General features: G+C 41.0%; 2 protein-coding genes across 3 annotated transcripts in view; both read left to right on the top strand.

Annotated features, from left to right (window-relative positions):
* vldlr (very low density lipoprotein receptor) overlaps positions 1 to 9,588 on the top strand; it is a 56,415-nt gene extending 46,827 nt beyond the window's left edge. The window contains exons 17-20 of one of the 2 annotated variants that reach the window (XM_083930179.1): positions 3,248 to 3,307; positions 6,619 to 6,696; positions 7,002 to 7,171; positions 8,384 to 9,588. In XM_083930179.1, coding sequence (XP_083786305.1) covers positions 3,248 to 3,307; positions 6,619 to 6,696; positions 7,002 to 7,171; positions 8,384 to 8,419 — 344 coding nt within the window. In that variant the 3' untranslated portion in view covers positions 8,420 to 9,588. The remainder of the gene's footprint in view (positions 1 to 3,247; positions 3,308 to 6,618; positions 6,697 to 7,001; positions 7,172 to 8,383) is intronic. The other variant, XM_083930180.1, reaches the window with a different exon arrangement.
* A 1,766-nt stretch (positions 9,589 to 11,354) lies between these two features.
* Positions 11,355 to 19,012, top strand: part of kcnv2a (potassium channel, subfamily V, member 2a) — a gene marked incomplete at both ends in the record, with an annotated part of 11,596 nt that continues 3,938 nt past the window's right edge. Inside the window, 7 exons of the mRNA XM_083930104.1 lie at positions 11,355 to 11,492; positions 13,033 to 13,170; positions 14,263 to 14,441; positions 14,571 to 14,742; positions 17,877 to 18,068; positions 18,513 to 18,767; positions 18,856 to 18,972. Of these exons, the coding sequence (XP_083786230.1) occupies positions 11,355 to 11,492; positions 13,033 to 13,170; positions 14,263 to 14,441; positions 14,571 to 14,742; positions 17,877 to 18,068; positions 18,513 to 18,767; positions 18,856 to 18,972 (1,191 nt within the window). The remainder of the gene's footprint in view (positions 11,493 to 13,032; positions 13,171 to 14,262; positions 14,442 to 14,570; positions 14,743 to 17,876; positions 18,069 to 18,512; positions 18,768 to 18,855; positions 18,973 to 19,012) is intronic.

The following is a 19,012-nucleotide window of genomic DNA, read 5'->3' as shown; positions in this document are numbered from 1 at the left end:
TCCATACCAGTTTGTTTTTTACTCAAGCGCTGTGTAAAAAACAACAGCTCACTGAGTAAACAGGTATTATTATGGTGATTCGCTCTGGCCCTTTCACTGCCTGCTGGGTTTGGTTAATAAGCAAAATGACCTGAAAGTAGATCCCTTTTGATTTAGCTGTGATAGATAAATCCAGGGGGCGTATCTTTTGAGCTTGCGTCTGTTCAGACTCAGAAACCAGCATTTGAAATGTTCAACGTGAAAGCTTTAGGTTCCTGCTCTATGCCGTTGGCGTCAAATTCCCCAGATCTTCACAACAATAATTTCAACAAAACAGCAGACCTATTTTTGTTGAATTCGCAGATATGGGTGTTGATAAAGAGGTGTGGAGCCAGAATATTATCGGAGATGACCTATGTGCCAATATGAATCTGCCAGCTCCATAGCAGGTTTTACAGCCCGCCTGGTCTACAGAAATGTAATGGCCTTCATAAAATGAACGTCCCTGCAGCCTGCTCACCACCTCCACAGGCTGTTTGGGAATCTGGAGCTGCCTTCAGGATCTTTACAGCTGCTCTGATGACTGAACATGCCACCCAGACTGTGCATGTCTTGTTTTTTTTCTTGTTTTTTTCTTCTCTGCACAATTTCACACAGCTTGGGACTGTCTCTATTCCTGCAGAGTGTGTGCAAGTGCATGCAGTTCCAGGGTGTTTCTGAGCATGTGTATCCATGCAAACTTGTTTTTATCCAAGCGCGAGTGTTGTTTGCGTTTCTGCAAGTTTTACTACATTATCTCGTGAGTGCCTTATGTGCATTTGTGTGTTTCTTCAACTGCTTGTACACGCCGGTCTGTGTTTCTCATATGATTTAGATGTGAGAATAGTGTGGGAGGGGTTAAAAAGGGATTTCTGTCACTCGCTGAATGCTCCTCCACCTTCCACCCGGTTGGGCTGCAGCCAAAAGGCTCGCTGTTCTTTGCTCAACCTTCAGCTAACTTATCTATCCAATTTTACAGAAGTTGCAGCTTAAATGAGTAGGAACTGTAGAGCATTGTGCCATTGCAGCTTTGACCGCCTCTAATCTTGTTAGTGAAAGAAAGTAATAAGCAATGCTCTGTACTTCAGGGGTTGAATCCGAAACTACCATTGAGGGGTTTATATAACCGCCTTTAGAGGCAACTGGGGAGTGTTTTCCTTTAGGCTGAAATACAGAATATTGTTAGTTTCACAGTTTTCCTAAGACATTATTCATCGTCTGACCCGTCTATATGAAGTTTAAACCCTGCCAATACCCTCCTCCCCACACACCCGTTATGATTTTTCGGTTGTTTGTTTCTGGCAACCCGAGTTTGAAGCATACCGAGGGCTGCATGGTGGTTGAAACCAGAACCCAGCTGACATTGGGCAAGAGGCTAGGCACACCCAAGGCATGTCACCAGTCAATCACAGGGTTGACAGACACACACATTCACACCTATGCCAGTCACCAAACAACCTATCCTGCATGTATTTGGACTGTAGTCCTGTTCTCTTGTTTCACTTGTGTTCCTGAAAACTTTTGAAGTGAGAAATGGGCAACACAGAAACAGAATCTTGACTCATACTTTCAGTGCTGCCCAGTTTGACAGTTTTATTGGAGTATTGTGAGCCTGGTTGCGTTAAACAGAGAACACATTAAAAACTGACGCTCCTGACTCTGCTGTCATTGTCTTAAAACCCACCCAACATGAGATAAACAGTTTTGATTAGCTTCCCCCAGGATCTGGCCTGCTGGAAATCAGTCTGAATGGGAGAGGTGCCAGACGTACCTGCCAGAGCAAATGAAACATGAGCTTGGCACATTCGTCTCCCTTCCAGGCTACGTTGTCCAAAAATGATTATTCAGACCCCAAGATCATGACTTGAAACGGTCCCAATCCACAAAGCAGCAAATTTTAGTTAAATGCGAGTACTACAGCACGTGCAAAAAAAGTTGTATGAAGGACTTTTTTACTCTAAATGGAGCTGCGTGAAGTGAAATTGCTTCAAGGGATGTCACTGCATTGTGGGAAATGTAGGCACCAGGTTTTGATGAGGAAGAATGTGTAGAACCAAACTGATGATACCTCTGGTTGTGCTGCATCACTTCTGATCCTGTTGTCTTTCTCACAGTGGATACTTTAAAAAGACAATGTTATAGGAGAGATATGCTGAACTTATGCAGTATATCTTGAGTCTTTAGGAGTTGTAGCATCTATTCACTGACAAATGGCCTAAACTGTACACACACTTCACTGCTATGTTCATAGCTACTCATGCGGCTTTCCTGAGCCCCGCCCACAGTGGAACTCTAACAAAATCAGCAGACTAGACAGAAGCAGCAGGACAGCAAAATGCGTCTCAGCATATTTTGTTCTGTTCATTCGGCTTAGGCGCTACACCCAAATCCTATAATGGTGGGGAAAACAATGCTGTGTATTCTGGCATCATGTTGGATAGAATGTTGGTGACATTCTTTATAAACAAATGCACATGTAAACAAAACGGGCAATATCGAGGTCAGCAAAATGCTGGAGATCATGTCCATATTTCGTATGAAAGTATGATATAGTAATTACCGATACAGGTCTAGTTTCCTGTTGATAAAGGCTTTTGAAATGGTTTTAGTCTGAGTAAGACTGTGCTTAATGTTGTATTGTTTGGCAGTAAGCATGTTATGCATTCACTCCCTACTCCTACACAGGAGACCTAACAGCCCTGTGATTTTACAATAAACACAACACGCCTCTGCCTCTGCTAATCAAGGCTGCATTGATTGGCCTCTAAGGATTTTATTGTTGCTGCAGCTGTCTGTCCTTGTTGTACAAATTCCGATACATTGGGATTGATATAGTTAACTGTGCGATGTGGCTTTGCTGCTTCTATATGTTGTCTGCGCACTTTTCCAGCTTTTGTGTGAATATGGCTTGAAAACTGTTGTATCGAAGCAGAAAAGCCGTAAGGATTGTCTTCATGTAAATATAACGATGCTGCTGTTTGTGTATATTGTCGATGGTGTCATGATTGTTTGTCTCGTCTCTTGGCTTGGTGAGGGCTTCTTTCTTGCTGAACAGAAATGGATCCTGCTTTTATCTATCAAGCTTTTATTTGCTAGTTTAGTCTCCGGAGACCTGGTCTATTTTAAAAGAAGGCCTACTTCACGTGTGTGCAGTTTAAAAATAGGATGACTTCTGTGGCCTGATGTTTTTTGTTGTTAAAAGCATGACTCTTGGCTCTCTCTGTGACAGACCATTCTACTAAAGGTCCCTCAAAGGATGATGGGAAAGCTCTAATACAGCCACCCTCAGGTAAAACCATCAGCTGTTGCCTGCTCTTCTGCCTGTCTCTGCTGACTCACTTGAAGCATGTTGGGCTTTCAAAAATGTAACAAGCTGCTTTTCTCCCTTACTGTGGACTCAGAAGGTGTTTTTCCATTTGAATTGTTAAACCGAACATCTGTCTGAATTGTTTTTGGCTGCAGCCTTTGTTGCAATTAATTTGCCTTTTCTCTGCCACATGTACTTACTTAAATCAGCCTTTTTGTTAATCTACTGCCAAAATGAAATGGTAAAATCACTTCTTAACATTCTGGGTTGTCTTTTTCCTGTCTAATGTATCTGTAATAATGGCTTCAGTCTGTGCTTTGGTGTGATGTTGGTTACAAGGCACATTCAGATGTGTTTCTGGCCTTAATGCATTTAAGATAACTGATTTAAGTGTATTTATACTCCATTTGTAGCACATGGTCAAGTAGCCTGAGTTATTCAAGGGGTAATTTTATCCCAGCTGCCCTTTTGTTTATTATTTAGGCCTGAGAGTTGTTAGCCATAACCATGTATATATACTATACTTTTACAAACAGCCACAATGCCAATCCCATTTCCCAGTTTGTACAGCACCAACTCATCTCCTTGTCTGCTCTCCTCGTGTCTTAGTCTCACCCACAGGAGATGCAAGCAGAAGGGCCAAGGAAGAGGCATTTAACAAAATCGAGACATCCTTGCCTCAGAGTTGTCATCTATTAGTGATGTTTGTATTTGCAGTGTATCCGAATCTACGCATACACTTTAAATCGTCCACCGGCTACCCACCCAAATTATTTCCTCTGATTTAGAAACAGGCACTCGCTTGGACATTCCACTCCCCCTCTACCAGTCCCTGTAGACTAGATTACTTTTTATATTGTATATTTTATTATTTTATATATATATTTATATTTTATATATCATTATTTATATGTAAATAATGATATATATATATATATATACACAGCATCTCTACTAATTCAGATAAAAGTCTATATGGCAAACACAATAGTCTATTTTTGTCCTCCTGTGAATTTCATATGTAGCAAAAGAAAAATACTGAGTATTTTCTCATTTTATTAACATGTAGTGCAAAATATAAATTCAAAGTCATTCACATCAGATTTTCTGAAAAAGATTTGAATTGGTATGTTGCTTATTGACAATTCAGATGACGTAAATGTGTATCACAATATCTGATTTCATCACAATACGATTACATTGAAAGACATAATTGATCCTTTGGTATTATCACCGGGCCCTAAATGGAATTGAATGGGAAAGGCCTAAGGATTGATGGGAATTGTAGTGTACAAAATGTCTTCATCACCTGAATCACTTCTGACTTTGGTTCAATCTTTGTCAACCTGTGGTTGTAAGAAATCTGGAATTGTTCTGTGTTGATTTCCCATTTCAGATTATGTTGTCCTGTATGTTTTACTCATGTTAAGTCAGGCTACATTTTCTTTTCTTTTGTTTTTTGAGATTTATTTCTATCTCACTGCAACATGTTATGTTTCTCATTCGATTTAATCACAATTCACGTTCCATTTCTTCTACACAGTAAATCCAGTCCATTTCAGGTCTTTTTCTTGTCACACCTGCCAGTTGTGCCACTGGTGTGAGAGCAGAATTTGATCAGGACAGTGGCTAGCATTTTCTCATTTATGATTTAATTTGTTTATAGTATTTGCTTTAGTTTGGGCATAGACTTTGTACAGTATATGCTTTTGTGTCCGTCTGGACTCAGATTTCTGACTTGACTTGAGCTGTGTGGATATAGCCAGAGTTTAGACCTGTAAATATTTCAGACTCAAATGGTTTAAAATGTGATTGGTAAACTAGAATGTAGTGTTTGCTCATTATCTTAGTCCTAATCCTATGAAAAATGCCGTTGGTGAATGAGATATATTTATCCAGATATAAACATGGACCCTAATGAGCGACACAAGGAGCACAGATCATTTGCTGATGAGTTCTTCTGTCTGATTATAGCACTTGTTCTCATGACTTTTATTCAGTTAGTTTGACCCTCCATTTAGTGTTTAAGTGATAATACTGCTAAAAGTTGTGCGTTCACTCCTCCTAACTGCACGTGTCGCTGTAGACTTCTTTTGCTGCATCGGCACAAGGTGTTTGTTATCTTCATGTTATTGTAGAATGAGCTAGTGATGGTTATCTGGATATTAAACCACACTTCAGTACCAAACTCTGCACTTGATGTTTATCTGCAGACGCAGCCCAGGAGCAGCACCTAGTGGCAGGAACACGGAAGTTTCCCAATACGGGCAATTGAAAATACAGCGCAGAGATTGTAACACAAATCCTCTAGACATCTTCAGGAAACAATTGTATGAAAAGTGAAGCAGGAAATGATGCAAAAGAAAATGAGTCTGAGACTTGCTAAGTCCTACTCTGTGATCTGAGCTTTCTGAGGAACACAAATGATGTATGACTACATCAGGTGTCAGAAAAGTCCTGCAGAATTGCATGGGTTCTTTTTCACTTTTTTTCTTCCATGGAATCTCAAAATACAGCCCTGTATTAGTATATGCAAAGTGTTGTTGATATTGTTGGAGTTTGGCCAGCTGCTTCCTCTCTCATTTTGTGGCTGAAAGGCATGTTGATTACATCACCAAGCCATTTGGTAACAGGGCCAACTGACTGGCAGAAAGAACAGGAGTTAACAAACCCTGTCTTTTGTCTTTGTCGAGAAGTCTTCGCCACTGCTTTCAGGCGAGCTGTTTGCCAGTCATGTCACTCACTCCTCGCTGACACCAAAACACTCCAGCCTTCTGCATGAAGACCCAGAGACTGGATGATGTTGACCCAAGGGAAAAAATAAAACGATTTCCACAAAGCTTTAGAGTTACATTTGGAGCTAAACTGTCAAATGCATGAATTCAACATAGCAGGATATCAAATTTATAATTATTTGGATTTTCTCAAAATGAAACAATTGTTTGTACCCTAAATCGTTTCCCATCTTTTCTAACATTCAGTCTCAACTGTTCAAAGTGGATTCAGTCAGTCATTCAGTCATTGGGACTATTTTCCCAGTATCCCTCAATGGAGACGGTCCATCCCTTAAAGCATTTTGAATCAGCACTGTAGGGCTAATGCTCAAGCATACACACTATCCTTTCTGACCATCTGAACTCCACTCCCAGGCCTCCATGCCTCTCAGGCCTGTCTCAGAATATGTCTGTGTCACTTGACTAACATGTTTAAAGAAGTGTACTTTATCAAACTGAAGATGTCCTGAAAGTGTGTTGGGTTTAAAGTGTCGACCCGTGGTTGGTTTTGTCTTTCAGAAGCCAACGTGAGCACGTCGATCCAGGTGAACTCCACAGCCCGAGGGTCTGCTGCTGCCTGGGCCATACTTCCTGTCTGTAAGTAAAAATAAACTCAGTCACACTCTTAAAGAGTCTGATGGCCAGCTGTGTGAAAACATTTTCAGAGTAAGTCTGAATGAAGAGTGTGAGGGGGTACGGGTGGAGATACAAACTACTAGATTAAGGATACAAATTTGAGGAAGTTATTTGTAATTTGAGGGCACCAACCGTATATAATAAAGATTTATCAAAGACCACACACTCAAATTATCCTTAATACAATTGTGAGAGCTCAGCCAATCAGCCCTAGTACTGAATTATGGGTAAACTAACTGTTTGCGTCCATTTGTCCCTCTGCACAGTGTTGCTTGCGATGGCGGCAGCGGGTGGCTACCTGATGTGGAGAAACTGGCAGCTGAAGAACCAGAAGAGCATGAACTTTGACAACCCGGTCTACCTGAAGACCACAGAAGAAGACCTAAACATCGACATCACCCGGCACGGCGCCAACGTGGGTCACACCTACCCTGCGGTGAGTAAACAACCTCCGAGCATAGGGCATCATGGATAAGACTCACACACACACTCGTCTCCCAGTGAATTCATTATCAGTGGATAATGTTAACTTGAACACACAATGTGCTGTGCATAGAACCTCAGAGCCCTGAAGTCTTTTTTAGCTCTCTTTAGCCACACATTGCCAGACCATACTCCAGCACTGCAGTATGTTCTGGCTAAACAAGTTATCAATCTGGTATAGCCGGGAAAAAAGCTCTGGCTTGTTTGTATTTCTTCAAACCAATCACAATCGTCTTTGGCTGCACTAAGCCCTAGCGAGACGTCCCCCAGGGAAAACCGACAGCAGAGATAGCGAAAGAAGTCTGACATCCGTTCGCGTGAGCCCCGCACTGTATATCCCTTAAACCAGACTAAACTGTAAAATCATATAGATGTATCATAGACAAACATGTTAATCACCTCTTCACTCACCCTGACCTTGTGGCCTTTAGTAATCCTTAGTGCATTGTGGGCAGTGCACAGCACACATCTCTCTGTACATAGATTAAAGAGATTAACCTAACCCCGGCAAGAGCCAAAACATGGACACACACCTCGCTGTCACCCTCAGAGCTGCAGCAAATTACAATTCCTTTTTATTTGCAAATCCAACTGACAAGATGCCATATGATGAATAATGAACTTAAGAGGCGTTGGTAGCTGTGTTTTCACTTTGGACAGAGCCAGGCTACTTGTTTGCCCGTGCTTCCTGTCTTTAAGTGAAATTCCAGCATAAAATCATCCCAACGTCTTTTTCAGCACTTGCACACATCGGATAAGCCATCGAAACTGTTAGTAGTTTATACACGAAAAAAACAGAGATATTCTGGAGAGTCGTTTTCGTTTTATGTCTAAGGACTCTTCTCATGCTACTGCAGAGGTTTGCTGTTATTTTGAGCAGCATTAGTGGTTAAAAAAGCCTTTTTGCCTTCACCGTACTGCCCCGAGCTAATCAGTGTTAGCAACGTCAGGCTGTCAGCGACTCTACCAGATTTCTCTGTTGATAGTTCATACATGAAAACCAAAAAAAACTGTCTCGCTGGCTTATTTGATGTGTACAAGTGACGAAAAAGACCATGGGATGATTTTACGCCAGAATTGCACTTTAACCCAGCTCCAGCACAAAACGCACACATTTGATGAAGCCAATTCTTTCTCTCCTTCCCCTCCCTCTCTCTGTCTCCAGATTTCCATAGTGAGCACAGAGGACGATTTATCATGATCGTCTTGATTTTTTTTTTTTATGGCAACCCACAGCGTTACATGGCGCTGCCTCGTTCCCATGCCGCTGGTTGTCCGTAGAAGCAGCAGCAGCCCTTACAGTACGACCACATGCCTTCTGAAGTGCATTATGTCATTATCTGTGGAGAGGATGACTTGAGGAAATGTTATTTATTATGTGAATAATACAATGAATTATGTGTCCATAACTGTTTCACTCAGTGCGTCCAAAGTGTTAAGGATTCTTTTTCTATTTTTCTTTTGGTCCGTATTATTTTCGGGCGCCAGCGTCCAGTCTTTTTCACCCGAACCGCTTAAAGAAGTCGCCCGCCATCTTTTCACAACGCGAGAGAAACTCAGTGAATTTCCACTATTTGATCCACTCGTTTGGGGATTTCTCTCTTCAAACTGAAGTGGAAAAAACTGACAGGAGGACACGGTGCTTCTCTCGCCGAACAGATCAACTCTGCTGGACAGGATTTAAAACTGGATCTGAGTTGTCAGTATCCGACATTACACGTGTTAAAGACAGCGTGCGACTACTTTTTGATCATATTCCCAGTGGAGAGGGGTCCAACCGGCTCAGATGTGAGAATATCTAGGTACGATCATGTTTTGGGCAGTTATAACTAAAATGTAAGTTTCTTTTATTTGCTGATTTTTATTTCTTTGTTTTACTTTACAATGGTACTACTCGAGTGCATTCTTACAAGCGTTTTTCAGCCTGTGTTTATTATTATTATTATTATTATTATTATTAATAATATTATTATTGGATCTGCATAAGGATTACCATGGTTACAGCATTTGTAAACATTGTATATATTTACCCATCGTCCCTCAAGGACATGACCGTCAATCAGGACTCTCTTCAATGCACTTTGATCAAATGTTCCTCATGTAAATAAGATTGTATAAATTTGACTTGATCAGTTTTTTTTGCTATGGTTGGGCATCGTACCAGGGTTAGAGTTCAGATGTATTTAACAAGAAAGAAAAAGCTGAAAAAAGGAGAAAAAAAACAATACAACTGAATTTGGTAAAACTATTTTGTATGTTTGTGTGCTGTTGATGTGGACTTTTTCTAGCCTTGTACAGTGAGGGGGAATACTATTACAACTTTAAAGCTCTGTATCTGTGAAGAAACTGATTTGATCACTTGAATTAAAACCTAATCCACAACATTGTTCAAAACCTGGTTTCATGTCTTTTCTATCATACATGCAAGTGTATGTGAGGATACACCACATGGACAGGGCTGTCTACATACTGTGTATTTTAGTCTGTTTTTCATGGTCCCTTAAGCCACTTGGTTCCAATGAAAAGGCACAGTTACAGTTACAGAGTACAGTGATAGGTTTGACAATAATAATGATCAGTAAATATATGTCGAGGTATGTGTTGCATTTTGTCTTACAAAGTTAGGAAACCAACGTTTCAGTAGAGTCTGATGCACAGTGAGGCATACAGCTAATTAAACACTGGTATCAGATCAGTCCTCAAATCTGATGATACCCAAAGCCCAGGAATTGGTATAGGGACTGAAAGTCAGATCGGTTCATCCCTAGTATTGTCAGCCAAATGCTAACTTAAAATGCTTTCTTTGCAAAAAAGGCGTTTGTGGCTGATACAGTATTATATATATTTGACATGGTTCGATCATTCATACTGATACATTAATCTGTAAATAGCATTTTGCTGTTGTAGCCAGTCAACATGGAGCTACTTTGGTCTGCGTTTATATACTTTAACCAACATTTATATTGTTGGGTTCTTTCAGCAGTGGTACCCAACCTAGGGATCAGGTCCACTCCAAAGTCACATCACTTTGGAGCGTTGAGAGATGCGTAATGGATTAGTGTTAATTTCATGGACCTTTTGGATAATTTGAACAGTTACAGAAATTCAACCATCTGAGAAGTTTAGGGGTCTCTTAAGCCAAGTGTGTTTGAGGATCAAGGGGTAGCGACGACGAGTCAGTGGTCTGAGGAAAAAATTAAACTGCAAACAAGATCCACCCTGCTGTTTAACCTGCTCACCGAGGCAGGTAGAGGTAGATGGACATGAAAGTAAAGGCTGTCTGTCAATTATCAAACTCATGTAGTAAATACAGCTGAGCCCTCTACCTCCATTTTGCATCCAGCACACAGTTTAATCTCTGCCAGAAAAGAAAAAATCTCCACTCCTGACGCACCATGGCCACATCACAGAGGAGGCGTGTTTGTGAAGTGGGTTGAGACGAGGGGAGCGTGGATAAGTCCTTTTAGAACGAGTCCGGCTCCATCCGTTCATTATCCCTGTTTAATTGCACCAAGGATTATTCTCCACCTATCTGACTGCCTTAATCATCAGTGGGGGGAAAAAAAATGCCAAACACACACTTGGAATAAGACAGATGTCAGATGTGTACGTCTAAGTTACATAAAATATAAAGGAACTTCTGCTACAGTCTGTTACTACTACTTTCAACATCTTTTGACACTGACAAAATGAAAGTAACCCAAATAACCCAGTCTTTAGATGACCATTGTGTTATATGCAAAATACAGTGTGTAAAGTTATGAGATGGAATATGCTGAGTGGGAGGAGAGGGAGAGATCACGAGATGGATAAAAGAGGATAACGGTATTTAAAACTTTAAGCACCCAGATCATCTCAGTCGGCTGCATAAGAGGACGAGAGTCACTTCCTACCTCATCACTGTGTCTGTGTGTGCGTGGGTCAGCTGTTGGTATGCTGATGTGATTTCTTTCTGAATTGGCGTGAAACGAACCCATCCTGGCATGCATGTTTACTCATTTGTACTGTCATCTTGTGTGTGTGAGTGAAAGGTTTTGTGCAAGATGCCAGCTGTGTGTTTGCAAGGTAGTGTGTGTTAGAGATGCCAGAATGTCTCTCGAGCGGGGTTAACTGATTTTACACGTCGAGCAGCGACCATGTTGACCCACATCAGAGCCCGTAGCAGGAGTTTGTTCCCCAGCTACAAGCACGGAAGCCGGACTCAAACCATCAAAGAACCGGACGACTATGTGGACGTTATCAACACCTTTGTTAAGCCATGGAGCTCCATGCAGGTCAGACACTTTCATTCATTTATATTTGATGTATTCCATGATCCCTGGATAAAAACTGTGAAAGCATTGATCTCGCTCTGGATGAAAGGAGGGAAATATTAATGCTCAGGGATTATAATATTGAGTGGGAAAGTAGTCCCTCTGATGAGAACTAAACAAAGTTTACTCAGTATGCAGAGAGCTGTAATGATTTCAACTTGTGTGCGATATCACAAGGTACTGGAAAGTATTATTGATTTGATATTCTGTGATGCCAACAATGAATCTTTAATGTTAGATATGTGCTGTTATCTTGGGAAAGTGCCATGTTCTGTCACTCTGTTTCTTGCTGTTCTGAAAGTATTATTATTATATTATTATATATATATTATTATTGATTTGATATTCTTTGATGCCAACAATGAATCTTTAATGTTAGATATGTGCTGTTATCTTGGGAAAGTGCCATGTTCTGTCACTCTAGCTGTTTCTTGCTGTTCTGCTGAATTAACTGCCATAACTTGTAAGTCATATTCACATTGCGTTAGCTATCTCTATAGTTACTTTTTGGTTCCTTGCATCTCTGGAAGTGTGTCTGTCTCTCTGTCTTTGTGTCTGTCTTTGTCCCTCTCTGTCCATCTGTCCGTCTTTTCTCTCTTTCTCTCTCCTTTTCTTTCTCCCCAACCGGTCAAGACAGATGTTCGTCCTCCCACAATGGTTGGGTCTATGTAAATCATTAATAAGTCATAGAGTGTGGTCTATACCTACTCTGTGAAGTGTCCTGAGATAACGCCTGTTATGATTCGGCACTATAAATACAATGGCATTGAAATTGAAAATGAAAGATCATTATATTATTTGCATAACGAAATCCACCAAAGTGATTTGGCCTGCAGGGGGCTGAGTGGCCCACTGACCATTTTCCCATTTACAAAGGGGAAATAAGTACTTTGAATGTGGCTAAGGTGTCGGAGTGCATGAACACCCTCAAGACATAGCTTGTTTATGCCAGGGGACTCCAAGAACCGCTTACAGAGGTCCAGGCTAAGCCCTGAATCCCCTTAAATCGGAGAAACGCCCCTGCGTACTTGCGTACGTACGTGCTGCTGTGACTGGATTTGTCTCTTGACAAAGATGAGTGAGGACTGCATGAGTTGAAAGATTGAAAACAGTCAGTACAATTAAAAATGGACGAATGAATTTGCCTTTATTTTGCCCTTTCATACCAATCTGAAACCACTGTTTAATTTGCCAGACAACAATTGCTGTATGCAAGGTTGCTAACATTGACCACCATTTCAAGTTGTATAGGAGCTGGGCCCTGGTCACCTGTCATCGAACAAAGTGGCCCCCAAGCAAAGCACGTTGAGTATCCCTATCCTATATATTTAATAATAAATACTTAAAAGACTACCGTAAGGATGATGTTGACAATGATCGAATTATTATTACGTTTGAATCAAAGGTAAATGATCTCAGATCCAATATTACGGTAATAATAATGCTCTGAATGATTTACTGCTGAATTCCCCAACATAAAGTGTTTGCCTTATTTTTGAAGGATCTGGGCCGAGACATCTATGACCTTTACGCCGAGTATGAAAATGAGGAGGAGGAAGATCGACTCCCGGTGTCTCCCTCCCGCCTGCTGCTGTCTCCAACCAAACACTTCTCTCTCAACATCAACGTTGGAGGAACGGTAACAGCGATTGCGCTTTAGGCCTGCAGATGTGAATAACTGTAGCAAAGATTCTTTTTTCTTAAAGATAGCATGCTACAACCTGCGCCAACGGAACTAAATGGTATGCACTTCCTGTCTCCTAAGTGGGCGTGGCCTCATTTGGAAGTGTTGTGAACATGCTTAATGTTTTATCTTTTTTCTAACATAGATATTTACAACGCTAACAGTCATGTTGAGCATTATGAAAATTGGTTAGCTACAGTGTTCACAAATGGTAGTTGACGTTAGCTTATCTGTGTTGCCAGATCTCATGAGAGTTTGTCCTGAATTGAGTTGTGTGAAAACTGGCGTTTTAGTGTCCGAATGTTTAGGAGATATGCAGCTTGTGAAGAACAGGTCAAATATTTACTTCATCCTTTTTAACATTTTAGGTCACTCTGATCTGGCAAATGTTTGTTCAAGTGCTCATTTTTCTGATGTGTTTGGTTTTAACGAGTTATGTGATGCTATAAAAAACAGTGAGACATGATTTTGGATTTTCCTCCTACAGGCAAAGAAAGAAATAGCTGCTGTATTTTTTAAATAGTCTACCACCTGGTGGTAATACCTGTTACAGCAGTAGTTTGTTTTCTTTTTATTGTTTCCTTTTGTAATTTCAAGGAAACATATCAAAAGTTGTCTTGTTGTAGCCTCTGAAAGGTGAAGATTTACTACTTTTCTCACTTCTATGCCATTGTAAATGCAATACTTTTTGGGGGGATTGGACAAATCAAGTCATGTGATCTCTGAAAAATGTTCATGTGTTGTCATTTCTCTTGCCCTTTTCAACATTTTGTAGACTGTTCACATACGTAGATAATGAGATTTAGCATAAACATTTAACGAGTTGCAGTCCTGCTCACAAGGATGTAAATTAGACTTTGAATTGTATTTGTTTGAAAGTAATTCTGTAGTTTGAGCTGGTTAATGACCGACAGTTATTAGACACATTTCCCACTCTTGATAACCATTTTAAAAGCCTTCTATTGTGTTCCAGCTTCATTCTTAAAATGGTTCAATGGTTCATTCTTTCTCGTTGCTATATAAACTCCTTTTCCCCCTCTTCTCCAGGTGTACCGCTTGCCCTACAGGTTGGCTGCCAGGTATCCAAAGACGCGGATCGGCCAGTTAGCCACGTACACAGACCACAGCAGGAAGTTGGACCTGTGTGACGACTACATCGTCCAGAGCAACGAGTTCTTCTTCGACCGGGACCCTAAAATCTTCCACAACATCTTCAACTTCTACAGGTAAAATAAAATAGAGGAAAGGTGCTTGTATCTGCAGGTCCACATACACACAGGGAGAATCCCTCTGATTTAAATGGCCGCTTGGAATAATTCTGGACCCCGTTCTCCTGTCTCTATCCTCTCCATCAGAACCGGAGTGTTGTGCATCAAAGACGAGCTCTGTCCGCGCAACTTCCTGGAGGAGATAAACTACTGGGGCGTGAGAATCAAAAACAGCCAACGCTGCTGCCGCATCTCCTTTGAAGAGAGGCAGGACGAGCTGAATGAACAACTGAAAATACAGAAAGAGCTCATAGCAGAGGTGGGTTGCTCAGTGTGTGATCTATATTTTTGTACGGGACGTAGAGGAGCGTGTACCTGTAACTCTGGAGATTTGCAGAAGATCACTGAAACGCTGTCTATGTTCACATTTGTCAGTTAAAACCTCAAGGGGTGGCATTGTTGATCAGGTGGAAGACCAGGGGTCAGAGACCTTTTTGACATTAGATGCCATTTTTACAGTTTTTTGTACATCATTGTGCCATACCAATGTCAACCAAGACCACTCCGGGAGCTTTATACAGGAAATGCACCAACTTATGGCTGTGAAAAAGGTAATTTGGCATGCAGATGAGCGAGTGCTATATAATTTCCCCAAAAATGTCTTGCGCACTTGTTGCTATGGTGTGCCATTGGTTAAGCTACCACGTGCCCTAGGTTTCTGACCCCTGAGCTAGACCATAGAACAAGGGGGAACAATCATGTGCAAACAGGGCCAACAGTCTGGTGAGTTCCTCCACTCAACTTAAAGGAGTGCCAATCAGTTGGTGGAGTCATCGACTGTTGGTATTCCATGACAATTTGTGAGCTGCTCCTCCAATAGAATAAATACAGATGGTATGGATGGTGTGGTATAAATATTCACGTCGCCTCAATGAATAGAGTATAAATACTTTGGGTTACTGATTTTTCATCGTAGGCAATCACTGGGTTACAATTACAAAAAATAAAAATTAACATTGACATTCCCATCAACCAGTTGTTTACTTTATAAAGTACAGTGTTGCCAACTTGCTGACTTTCTTGCTAGATTTAGCAACTTTTTAGATCTTCCTAGCGACAAATTGAATGACTTTTTTAAACCATCAGGGAAAAACTGAGAAATATATTGTAATTAGTTCTGACTCATGGTGCTCAGAGTAATAACAGAACATGACTCTTTGGCCAAAAACAAAGATCCATGTTGTTCTGTAGTTCATATCCTAGTTTGTCATTTACATGCTTCTGTATGAGTAGAGTCTGAAAGCAGTTATGATCTCTCGGAGAAGAAAGTGACACGAAGCAGGGTTCAGTTCAACAATGTTCTGAAAGTGAAATGAAACACAAGCTTTGTCAGTAACACATTGTTCCAGTCATTTTGATGACCTGAGAGTAGACAGATAAGGGGCACATGAGGAAGAGTGTTCAGTTTAAGGTTTGGTTCACAACTTTAAACTGTGCCAGCGAGTGAAACCGTGACAAACTATGAGACTCGGTTGGATGAAAAAGGTTCAGAGTTGAATGGAATGGAGGCTAATTGCTAATATTCATCACAGTTCAATGGATCATCGTGATATGCTGAGTTAGTCTTTGTCTGTCATGACAGTGATAGTGCCCTCTAAAAGGCCTGATCTAGCTTCTTTAGGTGTCCTTATACAACAACGAAAAGCTAAAGTATTGATAATATACTATTTTAGCCATACATTTCTATTTTTCTATATCTTAATCATTGTGAACCATGCATAAAATTAGGTTATTATTAATGCATGAGGGGGAAGATACCGGCATGCCTGCTTTTCTTGCCATCATCATCGAAGCATGGTAGCACAACATGAAAAAACAAATAGCCATTATTTTCTCTGTGTTGTAGTCAGCGTACATATGTGTCAAAAAGGAAAGAAGGAAACTTACACAAGTTTCATATTTTGAATTCACCAAAAAGAAATGAGCCAGTTGACTGAGGACCTATCTGTCTTATTTATGTCAGTAAGCTGTAGAATGGTTCACTGCACACACATCTGTATCATACTGTGACGTTTGGCTCTAATTCCTGTGTCGAGGTTTGATGAAGTCATTAAGTGATTTTTAGAAAGCAAGTAGGCCTCGATGCTGACAGCTTAAAGCTAAAAATGATGCGCTGTTCCAATTCAACTTGGAAGTTGGAATTTCTGATATCCTTTTCACCTGTAGTCAGAGCTGTCCACTTGTGTTCGGATCGCTCCGACCGCATGTTACTGCCGGGTCAGAACAGGGTCCTGGTCGCAGAGCTCTCAGAACCCCGGCCACACAATCCAACATGGCTGCACCCAGCATCAACAGTAGTTAAAGCTGTAGAAATACACTGTTTATTCTCACATCTGTCTTATTCGTGTCTCATTAAAACTGTCCGTGAACATGTTGCTGTGTTGCTTATACAAAATACTGCATAATGCGTTGTTATCAGCTGGTATGGCTAACAGTGGCTAAAGGCTGCAGCATGAGCGCCCCCAAAAGTGCACACTGCTATGTATGTAATGAATTAGTATTTTTTATGCTCTCATTATAACTTTTCCCGTCCATATTTAAAAAAAAAAAAAAAATTCATTGTTTTTTGTATTTGTACCTGTGAGATTGTGTTAGTAGCCTAATCTGCTGGCTGACTCTGAGTCTGCTTGACCTACATTATAAATCACGGCTCTGCTGCGCTGTCTTGACAGATGGAGAGTGGAGAATAAGCTTTTTCTTGGCACAGATTTGGACAGATGTTTCCATCACTGAGGTCAAATTCTGATGCAGTTTTGTTGTACCAGTTTCTTCCATGTTATGTCCTTGACATCAAGTTTGTGATTTTTTTTTTTTGCCCTGTCATCATTTAAGAGATTTTAATGTTTTTTTTTCTTTATAAACCTTTAACTCATGTATTGTTCACTAGCTACATTGTTGGTGCTTCGTTGTATGTGTAGGGACTTCTCATGCTACTGCAGAGGTTTGGTGTTATTCTGAGCAGTATTAGTGGTTTTTGATGGTTCAGGGCTCCGCCCCGAGCTACTCAGTGTTAGCTGTTAGCGACTGCTCTGGATTTCTCTGTTAATAGGTGATCAACAAAAAATGTGATGAGATGTGATGTGATGTATATGCATGCCGAAAAAGACTGTGGGCTCCATGTCACTGGAGTTACACTTTAAATACATATGTTTTTACAAACTGTATTATTTTTTTATGTATATATACAGCAGTTATTAGTTATATACACTTAGTTAGTTATATATAGTTAGATATTTTCCATGACTGGCTGTAGTTATAGTTCATTCATTCATTCATCTTCAACCGCTTATGTAGTTATAGTTGTATGTATTTATTTATTTATTGCCATGAAAAAGAATGCCTCTCCTGTTTCTGTGCTGTGACTGTGCTGTGTTTCGCTCCTGTGTCGCCCAGATGGAGATGGAGGAGAACGAGGAGTTGTTTGACGGCTTGGCCTTCGGGCCGGCCCGAAAGAATATCTGGAACCTGATGGAAAAGCCGTTTTCCTCATTCACTGCCAAGCTCATGGCCGTCGCCTCCTCCATCTTTGTGCTGGTCTCGCTGGTCGCCATGACGCTCAACACCGTGGAGGAGATGCAGTACAAGGTGTGTGCTTCACTTTGAGTGTGTGCGGGAAGGGCAAGAAAGCGAGTGGGATTTGAGCTCATTACTAAGAGTGATCACACACAATACTCTTTTGACTTTAACATCATAATATTCTGTGTGCTCAGAAACTGGGCACTATTTGTGGTCGAGAAATTGTCATGCTTGCATGTGTATGAATATTTATATGCATCTCTGTATGTATTAAATACTGTTTACATAGCTTTTAATTAATAAGCCGAAATGGTCCTTTAATGTCACTGCCATTGCCAAACAAGTGAGCAGGCTATTTATATTGTTAATAAGTGTGTATTGTATTATATCAGTGTCTTTGAACCCAAACCTATGGAGAAAAGTTTTCTCCAACCAGTCCCTCTTACAATCAACTAATATGGAATTCATCAAGTATATCTTTTAAAAATTATTTACTATTATTTTCTCTTGCAGACGGCGTCAGGCCAGCTCAGCGGTAGATTCTATGGCGAGTACCTGGAGTCGTTCTGCATCACCTTCTTCACCCTGGAGTACCTGCTGCGCCTGGTGTCCACCCCCTGCCTCAAGTCTTTTGGACGGAGCATGCTGAACACTGCCGACCTGGTCGCCATCCTGCCGCACTACCTGCAGATGATCCTGGAGCGCTTCGAGGACGAGGACATGCATCTGCACTCAGGGGACATCGAGACGGTGGGACGTGTCGGAAAGGTACAAGGGGCCGATGGGAGAGGTTATGGTGAGATGAGATTTATTTATCTCACCCATTGGTTGTTCTTTGTTTTTCTCTTTTCTATAGGTGGGCCAGGTGCTGAGGATCATGCGCCTGATGCGAATCTTCAGGATCTTGAAGCTGGCTCGTCACTCGACAGGCCTCAGAGCCTTTGGCTTCACACTGAGACAGTGCTACCAGCAGGTCTGACTGCACCTGCAGCTTGTTTCAAATAAGCAAATAA

Source organism: Echiichthys vipera (assembly GCF_963691815.1).
Source record: "Echiichthys vipera genome assembly, chromosome: 16".
Lineage (NCBI taxonomy): Eukaryota > Metazoa > Chordata > Actinopteri > Perciformes > Trachinidae > Echiichthys > Echiichthys vipera.
This window is presented reverse-complemented; position numbering and strand designations above follow the sequence as displayed.